Source organism: Conger conger, chromosome 4, assembly GCF_963514075.1.
Source record: "Conger conger chromosome 4, fConCon1.1, whole genome shotgun sequence".
Classification (NCBI taxonomy): domain Eukaryota; kingdom Metazoa; phylum Chordata; class Actinopteri; order Anguilliformes; family Congridae; genus Conger; species Conger conger.
Genome location: NC_083763.1, coordinates 35,854,491 through 35,865,680, shown reverse-complemented (window position 1 = coordinate 35,865,680; position 11,190 = coordinate 35,854,491). Strand labels below are relative to the sequence as shown.

Here is an 11,190-nt window from a genome sequence, read left to right as displayed (position 1 = left end):
TGGACTTGGTTCATCCAGGGTTGAAGGAGCGGGTGCTGAGAGCACAACAGTCACAAAAACAAGCTCATGACATGCATGCCAAGGCCAGAATCTTGCAGGAGGGGGACCCCGTATATGCCTTTAACTTTGGAAGCGGAGAAAAGTGGCTTTGGGGTTCAGTGGTTGAAAAGTCAGGTCCAGTATCGTTCAGAGTCAAACTCAATAATGGCCGCATAATCCGACGGCACCAAGATCACCTGCGCACCTGTGCCAACCAGGATGAAGTTCCACCCACTGTGCCGCAGACACTAGAGTGCACCCCCAACACTACACCCACAACCTCCACGGGGACTCCAATAGTGGGTGGAGACAGAACTGCACAAGGCTTTGAAATTCAAGAGGCTCGAGAGGACAACCAGACTGCAGAAATACCAAGGGTGCCTGGCTGTATGGAACAGCAGCCGGCTCAGCCAAAAGTGTTCCTTGTAAAATTGTTCATGCACATACACACATTGCTTTATGCGATGTTAAGATTAATCAGATATAGATTTAATAGAGATTTACCTGCAAAACTGCAGTAGTTGTGCTTTAGGTGAAAGTTTTGTTTTTAATGTACAAATGGCAATGTAGGGCGGCCTGCAGCGTAGTGGTTAAGGTACATGACCGGGACCCGCAAGGATTCTATTTAAACATTCTTTAAACTTATTTATCCATTTATTTATTAATTATGGCTTTGGACCCTTAATTCCAGTAACCACAGTTGAGACATTAGCTAAGCCATAAAATGTGTGTCTTGCAAGATATTTATTGTTCCTCAGTGGCAAGTTGCCGGGTGTAGATGAGATTCGCCCTGAAATGCTGAAGGCTCTGGACATTGTTGGGCTGTCTTGGCTGACACGCCTCTTCAGTGTCATGTGGAGGTTGGGGACAGTACCTGCAGAGTGGCAGACCGGGGTGGTGGTCCCCATTTTCAAGAAGGGGGACCGGAGGGTGTGCTCCAATTATGGGGTATCACACTCCTCAGCCTCCCTGGGAAAGCTTACTCTAGGGTGCTGGAAAGGAGGCTCGGACCGACGGTCGAACCTCGGATTCAGGAGGAGCAATGTGGCTTCCGTCCTGGTCGTGGAACAGTGGACCAGCTCTTTACCTTGGCAGGGTTGCTGGCGGGGTCATGGGAGTTTGCCCATCCAGTCCACATGTGCTTTGTGGACTTGGAGAAGGCTTTCGACCGTGTTCCCCGGGGCACCCTGTGGGGTGTGGGGATGGCCGTTGTTACGAGCCATCCGGTCCCTGTATAACCAAAGTGAGAGCTGTGTCCGCATTCTCGGCACAAAGTCAAGCACGTTTCCAAGGTTGGCCCTTGTCACTGGTCCTGTTTGTGGTATTGATGGACAGGATCTCAAGGCGCAGCCGAGGTGAGGAGAGTGTCCGGTTTGGTGACCTCAGAATCGCATCTCTGCTTTTTGCGGATGTGGTTCTGCTGGCTTCATCGGACCGTGACCTTCAGCACGCACTGGAGCGGTTTGCAGCCGAGTGTGAAGCGGCCGGGATGAGAGTCAGCACCTCCAAGTCCGAGGCCATGGTTCTCTGCCGGAAAATGGTGGATTGCTCCCTCCGGGTTGGGAACGAGTCTTTGCCCCAAGTGAAGGAGTTCAAGTATCTCGGGGTCTTGTTCACGAGTGAGGGTAGAAGGGAGCGTGAGATCGACAGGCGGATCGGTGCAGCGTCAGCAGTAATGCGGGCATTGCACCAGACCGTCGTGGTCCCAAGCCTCACCTATGGTCACGAGCTTTGGGTAGTGACCGAAAGAACGAGATCGTGTATACAAGCAGCCGAAATGAGCTTCCTCCGTAGGGTGGCCGAGCTCAGCCTTAGAGATAGGGTGAGGAGCTCGGACATCCGGTGGGAGCTCGGAGTAGAGCCGCTGCTCCTTCGCCTCAAAAGGAGCCAATTGAGGTGGTTCGGGCATCTGATCAGGATGCCTCCTGGGCGCCTCCCTTTGGAGGTTTTCCGGGCTTGTCCAACTGGGCGGAGACCCCGAGGGAGACCCAGAGCCCGCTGGAGAGATTATATATCTCTCCTGGCCTGGGAACGCCTCGGGATCTCCCAGGAGGAGCTAGAATGCGTTGCTGGGGAGAGGGACGCCTGGAATACCCGGCTTTGCCTACTGCCACCGCGAGCAAAATAATACAGTATTAATTTCTGCTCAGCATAAAACTGACTAGAGATAAGGTATTGAAGTGAAGACTGCAAAGAATTTTATTTTATGACTTTAAGTTTTCGAAGGTGTATAGTTTCTTAGGCTTGCATAAAACAACACAGCATTTTTTGCCTGCATAACAAAATCGTAGCATTTTCAATACACACGCTGAGATTGTTGCACCTTGCCAAAAGCAGTTGACGTTTTACAACAAAAAAATTATATTCCAATGCCTATGTCAAAATAGAGGCCTTCCTTTGGAGGACTTCCAATCTCTCCTCTGAGTGAATATTTCTGAGGAAGATAGTGAAAACACCTTTGACTGCGCAATAGGGGGGTATTTTTAGTGACATCCATCCATCCATCCATCCATTATCTGAACCCGCTTATCCTGATCAGGGTCGCGGGGGGGCTGGAGCCTATCCCAGCATACATTGGGCGAAAGGCAGGAATACACCCTGGACAGGTCGCTAGTCCATCGTAGGGCAATTTTCAGTGACATGACCCCATTTTATATCAATGAGCATCAAAATACATCCTCAAAATATTTTATTATTATTCAGTATGGTTATAAATAAGGAGCAAGCCTGCGTTTGAATAATGAATAGCATGTGAAATTGTGTTTGGAGGTTGGGTATTTGACAACTTCAATCCATGGACCTCAATGAATATATTAGTATACAAGATATTATTATTGTGATTATTGTACCTAACTTCCATATTTTCCATATTTTACACCTCAAGTTTCCATGTGTCCTTTTGGAGTCCCCAAATGTCCTTTTTTGAAAACTGCCTAGACATAGCTTCGAAAAAATAATGCAGAATGCTCAATTTTACTGACATCAAATCATCCAGTTTTGTGGCTGTGGCTTCATTGTGTTTCAAAGTGCACCAGGCACAGTAACAAAAATATATATCCACTCAAAAAGATACACTTTTCTGTGAGAAAAAAGCTTCCACTTCCACTGTGTTTGAGCTTCTGTAGCTTATTTGTTTCAGTAATATTTAGATTAATTATCTAAAACAAACCCCAAAGGGTTGGTTACCTTTCAGAAGACACCAGGATTATGCCTGTAGTCAAAAGGGTTAAAGAATAGTAACCATATTATTTTGGGGATGTCATTTTCAAGTGTTAGGATAGTTATTTCAAGATTAATTAAATGACTTAAATTTTACATGCTTGACCTGTGATGGAGATTCTCAGTATTGAAAACAGTTCTAGCTGGTAGCAGTAGTAGACCAAACTGAGGCAGGATATAATGGCTGAACAGATAATAGACAAGAGACAAGAGTGTCAGATTCTCCAGTTTATTAATTATATTTAGCAGATACCCAGCAGATAGACCCAGCAGATGAGCCATAATCAACATACAATGCTAATTTAATGGTGGAAATGCTATTGATTGGGAGAATGTTTAAGTTGCACCATCTTCAGCTTTACTGGTAGATTTCGTTCTGATAGGCTCTTAGGCCTCTCACTGGAGAGTATGGCTCTGAATCCAGGTGATGAACTTGGCTACTTTGGTGTAGACCCCAGGTAGATTTGGCCTCCCACATCCTGCACCCCAACTCACAATCCCTGTAAGGAACCAATGCCCTCTTTGCATCTGGCAGGACAGGGGACCCCCTGAATCACCCTGGAACAGAAAGAGGAATAGAGATACTGTAATCTACATTTAACAGATGTAATTTGATGCATTAAGTGTGGAGTGAGCTACTTTTGTTCACCTAGGCCAAGCTAATAATTATTTCTTAGTAGTTCTTGCACAGTTTTCAGCAGGCATTTGTACTATTCTGTGTTTTCAATGTGATTATTGTATTCATTTGTGTTGTTTTGCATTACATGGACATGTTTCCATAGCGGTCATGTTAATTAAAGAAAAACACCAACATTTTGGGAAATATACCCTTTTTTACCCAAACTATTTTTGTGCAATTACTGGCTCAATTTCCATCCATCCATCCATCCATTATCTTAACCCGCTGATCCTGAACAGGGTTGCAGAGGGGCTGGAGCCTATCCCAACATACATAGGGTGAAAGGCAGGAATACACCCTGGACAGGTCGCTAGTCCATCACAGGGCACACACTCATACCCGTGGGCAATTTAGACTCTCCAATCAGCCTAACCTGCATGTCTTTGGACTGTGGGAGGAAACCGGAGTACCCGGAGGAAACCCATGCAAACACGGGGAGAACATGCAAACTCCACACAGAGAGGGCCCCGGCCGACCGGGATTCAAACCCAGGACTTCCTTGCTGTGAGGCGGCAGTGCTACCGACTGCACCATCTGTGCCGCCCAGCTCAATTTCCATGTTAGCAAAATGTTAGCTTAGTATAAAGACTAGAAGCCTATAGGAGTCAGTTGTCTGGAAATGCATGTATTTCCTGCATGTATTTCAAATACATGATACCTTGTGTAAATAAGACAGCTTCAGAGTTGCCAAAGGTTGTATTTCTTCACTTTGAAGGAGGTAGGATACTGACATCCGATCAGTACAAAAAAATAATAAATACACAAACTATATATTTAGTGCTGCCAGAAAATGTATGGTAGTGCTGCCAAACTTTATACACAAAGAAATAACATCATAGCTGAATAAGTGGGTCTGTGTCAGGTCTGTGGTGTTTAATGTTTCGCGCAAAATAAGAGAGGTATGTGTTCAGAATACAGTAATTATTTATTGAGATTATACTATGGCTGGCTAAAATATTATTCTTGCAAAGTTAAAACATCTTTGTATAGAATGCCAATACCTGCTAAATCACAATCTCTGAAGTTTGGATACACCTTGCTTTTTTCAGCTTTTTCTGATTAATGTTTTATTCCCTCTGTTTGTAATCAAACAATTCAGATGTGGTCAAAGCGCAGATGATCAGCTTTTATTAAAGGGTATTTGTACACATTTTGTTTCATCATAGTTGCAGCACTTTTTTGACATCGCCCCCATTTCAATATTTGCGAAAAATTTACATTGTCAAATATACAGTGCATCCGGAAAGTATTCACAGCGCTTCACTTTTCTCACATTTTGTTATGTTACAGCTTTATTCCAAAATGGAATAAATTCATTTTTTCCCTCAAAACTCTACACACAACACCCCATAATGACAACATGAAATAAGTTTTTTTGGACATTTTTGCTAATTTATTCAAAATAAAAAACTAAGAAATCACATGTACATAAGTATTCACAGCCTTTGCTCAATACTTTGTTGATGCACCTTTGGCAGCAATTACAGCCTCAGGTCTTTTTGAATATGATGCCACAAGCTTGGCACACCTATATTTGAGCAGTTTCGCGCATTCCTCTTTGCAGCACCTCTCAAGCTCCATCAGGTTGGATGGGGAGCATCGGTGCACAGCCATTTTCAGATCTTCAATCAGATTCAAGTCTGGGCTCTGGCTGGGCCACTCAAGGACATTCACAGAGTTGTCCTGAAGCCACTCCTTTGATATCTTGGCTGTGTGCTTAGGGTCGTTGTCCTGCTGAAAGATGAACCGTCACCCCAGTCTGAGGTCAAGAGCGCTCTGGAGCAGGCTTTCATCCAGGATGTCTCTGTACATTGCTGCATTCATCTTTCCCTCAATCCTGACTAGTCTCCCAGTTCCTGCCGCTGAAAAACATCCCCACAGCATGATGCTGCCACCACCATGCTTCACTGTAGGGATGGTATTGGCCAGGTGATGAGCGATGCCTGGTTTCCTCCAAACATGACGCCTGGCATTCACACCAAAGAGTTCAATCTTTGTCTCATCAGACCAGAGAATTTTGAGTCCTTCAGGTGCCTTTTGGCAAACTCCAGGCGGGCTGCCATGTGCCTTTTACTAAGGAGTGGCTTCCATCTGGCCACTCTACCATACAGGCCTGATTGGTGGATTGCTGCAGAGATGGTTGTCCTTCTGGAAGGTTCTCCTCTCTCCACAGAGGAACGCTGGAGCTCTGACAGAGTGACCATCGGGTTCTTGGTCACCTCCCTGACTAAGGCCCTTCTCCCCCAATTGCTCAGTTTAGACGGGCGGCCAGCTCTAGAAAGAGTCCTGGTGGTTCTGAACTTCTTCCTTTTACAGATGATGGAGGCCACTGTGCTCATTGGGACCTTCAAAGCAGCAGAAATTTTTCTGTGCCCTTCCCCAGATTTGTGCCTCGAGACAATCTTGTCTCGGAGGTCTACAGACAATTCCTTTGACTTCATGCTTGGTTTGTGCTCCGACATGCACTGTCAACTGTGGGACCTTATATAGACAGGTGTGTGCTTTTCCAAATCATGTCTAATCAACTGAATTTACCACAGGTGGCCTCCAATTAAGCTGTAGAAACATCTCAAGGTTGATCAGTGGAAACTGAGCTCAATTTTGAGCTTCATGGCAAAGGCTGTGAATACTTATGTCCATGTGATTTCTTAGTTTTTTTATTTTTAATAAATTTGCAAAAAATCTCAAAAAAACTTTTTTCACATTGTCATTATGGGGTATTGTGTGTAGAAATTGGAGGGAAAAAATGAATTTAATCAATTTTGGAATAAGGCTGTAACATAACAAAATGCGGAAAAAGTGAAGCGCTGTGAATACTTTCCGGATGCACTGTATTAGTCATGTTTTGTACTGTATCTTTTGTATGCCATGACTTACTGAAGTCTCTGACCTATCAACAGGTCTTGATATCCTACTTTCAAGAGATACTAAAACCTCTTTGCATTTGAATGGATCTCTATGGGAATTTGGGGGTGGAATTTTATTCAGTTTATTCAGCTGCAAATTATGCATGTGGATGATGTTAAAAATATTTGTTGGTCTGATGTGAGTAACGAGAGCGACCTAGATGCTGCACTTCATGTATTCATGAAATTGTTACTTCCAGTTATTGATAAGCATGCACCTGTTAGGGAACTGACAGAACTGTTAGAACTGTTAGTGCCCAGTGGATTGATGAGGAGTTGAAAAAATGCATGGTTGATAGAGATGAAGCAAAAGGAGAGGCAAATAAGACTGGTTGCACATCTAAATGGCAGACATACTGTAAAATAAGAAACTATGTGACTAACTGAACAAAAAAAAGAAGAATTTCTATTATGAAACTAAGATAAAGAACATATAAAGCATAAGATGGAAAAAGCTATGCCGTACTCTAAATTATAGGGGAGAAAGACTAACTCAATTGCTAAACCTTTAGACATTCCAAATTATTTTAATGATCATTTTATTGGCAAAGTGTGTAAACTAAGGCAGGGAATGCTAACAAGTCGTGAGCCATCAAATTTATGTATAAAAGACCAAATAATGAATTGTTCTTTTGAACTGTGTAAAGTGAGTATAGAAGAGGTAAAAAATATATATTGCTGTCTATCAATAATGAGACAGACAACTTAGATGGAAAGCTACTGCGAATGGTAGCAGACCAGATTGACACTCCCATTTGCCGTATCATCAATTTGAACCTTGTGAATAATGTTTGTCCCCAAAACTGGAGAGAAGCTAAAGTCATCCCACTACCCAAGAATGCTCGGGCAGCCTTTACTGGCTCTAAAAGCAGACCAATCAGTCTGTCACCTGCTCTCAACTCTGGGAAAAAATTGTATTTGACCAGATACAATTCTATTTCTCTATTAACAGTTTGACAACTGACTACCAGCACGCTTATAGGGAAGGTCACTACAGTTGAGCATGTTATTACAGTCATTTCCCACTGCTGTGCATGAGATCTATTCCTTAATAAATTCAGAGGAGTTCCGGGTACGGGTGGTTCCTGAAATTCTTTGTGTAAAGAGCCATAATTTACAGCAATCAATCTAATATTGTAATTAGCTGCAACTATTATGATACACAGCTGTGGATCAGGGTGGACTCACCCGACAGGCGTCACTCTCGCCTGATGGAACACCAGCACATAGCATGCGGGGCGACACCAGGCCATACCTCCTCTTGCACTCCCGCCGGCCGATTACTCCGACCTCTGCCTTCTGGAGAATGGAAGGAAGAACCTTATCTGTCAGAGGAAAGAGACAAGGTCAGAATGCGCTGCTCTATCTGTTACAAACTAATATGTGTGTGTGTGTGCACGTATGTGTGTGTTTATGTGCATGCCTTGCTCAGAGCGGTAACCCCAGCCTGTAACCCAGCATGTGCGTGTCTCAGTGAGAGCTTGAGAGGGAGAGGGCAGGCAGATGGGCTGGATGTAAGTTTTGAGGGAGGGGGGCCAAGTCTTCTTGAGCTGCAGCAGGGCAATGTCATAGTCAAAGTTCAGAGCGTTGTAATATTCATGCATCACGATCCTCTGGATCTCTGCTACATATTTAGCATCTCCCTGAGTGAGCATCCCAAGGTGAGCTCTCCATTGCCGTGGGTCTGACAACCTGTAGGGAACAAATGTCAAAGGTCACAGCTGTGCCACACATGCTTTTTTTTCTATGGTTTTCTTATGGCAAGTAAATAAAACAAAACCAATAAACCTGCTACCATTTTGTACAATTTTTGATCAATTATAGATCTTGTGTGATTAAGGAATGTGAACAAAACTGTTGGATTAGCACTGCTAGCTCAGGGAGCTAGTTAGCTCCTTTTACAGTAGCATCATCTGTGCAAGATGCTTTGAAGATGGCCAGCTATCAAATAGCAGCAGTCCATTCTAAGATATTTAAGTTAATACTGTGAATGATATGTCCAAGTTAAATTGTGGAATTTTGATTTTGGCTGGTATACCCCCCAACAAAACAAAGCCTAAGCACAATCCTAAAAAAAAAAACAGCTGCTAAAGCATGCATGTACAGTCCCCTCCAAAGGTATTGGAGCACCAAGGGAAAAATGCCTTTGTATTTGCAGTACACTGAATACATTTGAGGTTGAGATAAAAAGATGAACATGACGCAAGAGTTCAGAATTTCAGCTTTCTTTTGTGATGCTTTTCCAGGATTTTTGCTTCTGTTGTGTTTGGGCCTTACGTTTACACTACACCGGCGTTTTGGAGGGGTGAAAATGTTAACTTTTGAAAATGGTTCCAGAGCCTGCATGTTGTGTACAGTATGTGTGCATTTGTGTGTGTACACAGTGTGTGAGTATGTATTGTACAAGTGTACATTGTACATCATCAGTCGTATATGTTGTGTGTTTCAGTGACAACTTTATTAGGTAGACCTATACACCAGCTTGTTCATGCAAAAAATTAATTAGCCAATCATGTGACAGCAACTAAATGCATACAAGCATGCAGACATGGTCAAGAGGTCCCAGCTGTTTTGCATCTCTGAACACTACGTGTCAATCTCCAAGTGGATAGGCTGAAAAAATGTCTAAAATACCTAATGAAGTGCTCACTGGGTGTATACAGTGCTGTCTGTAAGTATTTGGACAGTAGTAGTTTGCTTGTCCTCCAGCACATTGGATTTTTCACAGATCACCTGATATTCACATCCATATTAGGTGATCCATGTATTGAAATGGGATAGTTGGTTATCAGCCGTTTCTGATTAGCCAGGTGTATTCCTTTGTGCAGGTATAAGAAAGTATCTAGGCTGACAATTTTGGAGACTTATTGGCGTGTGTCAACATGAGAACCAATAAAGGTCAAGGAAGCCATTTGAAGATGATTCATTAAGAAGATTAAGAAGAAAGAGAGCATTGGCGTATGCTTGGTGTCATTGCCTTGGTGTGGGATGAAGCACCGTCCAATGAGTTTGGAGGCATTTGATTGAACTTGAGCAGATAAGATGCTCATTATCAATGAAGGAAAGTGAGGCAGCACATTGTGGCAGCCAGACATACCAAAGCTAAACGGTGTTTCGGCTACATCCAAACAAGTGTTCGTGGGCCACCATTACAAGATTCTCACCACCACTGGAAGCAAGGTTGAATTATCCAATTTCTCATAAATAATCTGTGTCATTGTTACTCTGTACAGCACTGATGTCAAAGTAATGACACTTGCTTATACATCCAGGACATCCCCGAGATGGCCTTACAAACCATAGCACCACAGGTAAACAAATGTTTACCTTCACCATCAAGCCATTGCTCATTTTTTTCATGGACTGCCTACATTCTTCATAGGGTATCTCCAGATCTGATTGGTTTAGAACCATTTTTAGAGTGTCTACAGAAAGCTATGAGGATACATTTTGGAATGGATCTCTCTGACTGGCTCTACAATGTTGTCCGTCAAAGTTATAGATCGATGCAGCTTTGCTTTGCATTGGTAAATGTATGGTGAACCCCACCCACATTTCCATGCCTAAAGGATATCAATATCTGCAACTAAATACGGAATACATATACAATCTTACCATTGGTTTTACAAGTAGAGATGTCCCTTTCAAGATTCAGTGGTAATTTATCGTCTTGGATAATCCGCTTTTGGAAATACACACTCATTTGCAATGGCATTAAATATTCTGAAATAGCTGTGCGTAAAACCACACATGCCGTTTAGCTTGTTGTGGGACATTCCAATTCATTTGAGTGACACACCACTCATCCTGTAAAGGACAGTACCTGTTTTAGAGGGTGGCATAACACCTTGGCATCACCCTAACACACCTAGCAACTGAGTTATAACATGCTAGAAGATTTTATAGTTCACTGTAAGCCAGTCATAAGTAACATTTGGTGTCATGCGCTGGTCAGCTTGCTGACTTCCCCCTCCCGGAGCATGCATTGTTAGCCCCCACCTTTTGGCACACATGCCTGTGGGGGAGAGCTAGAGAAGGATACCTGGAGCCCCCTTTTCCTGACAGGTTAGAGCACAGGAATATTGGAGATGGCATAAAGATGTTTCATGATAACCCCAGGTCAGAATATAGTAATGTTTGGTGTTATTCTGATTGGTTCAGTGCGACTGGTGTAATTTGTAACAGTCTACCTTTGATGTCATAACCATTCAGGAGCCGAGGGGAAACTGGGCAAAAGCTGTCTCTGTAGAAGCCATGTGTTTTAGCCCGACCACTGCCTAGTGGGGCTGGCTGTAAATTACAGATGGGTGACTCACTTTTAGGGTCAAGAACTAAGGCCTGGATTTC

General features: G+C 43.4%; 1 protein-coding gene across 1 annotated transcript in view; it reads right to left on the bottom strand.

Moving 5' to 3' along the window:
- Positions 1–3,473: 3,473 nt before the first annotated feature.
- LOC133126606 (transmembrane protease serine 7-like) overlaps positions 3,474–11,190 on the bottom strand; it is a 67,674-nt gene continuing 59,957 nt past the window's right edge. Inside the window, exons 12-14 of the mRNA XM_061238950.1 lie at positions 8,267–8,535; positions 8,032–8,168; positions 3,474–3,816 (exon numbers count right to left, since the gene is read on the bottom strand). Of these exons, the coding sequence (XP_061094934.1) occupies positions 3,655–3,816; positions 8,032–8,168; positions 8,267–8,535 (568 nt within the window). The 3' untranslated portion in view covers positions 3,474–3,654. The remainder of the gene's footprint in view (positions 3,817–8,031; positions 8,169–8,266; positions 8,536–11,190) is intronic.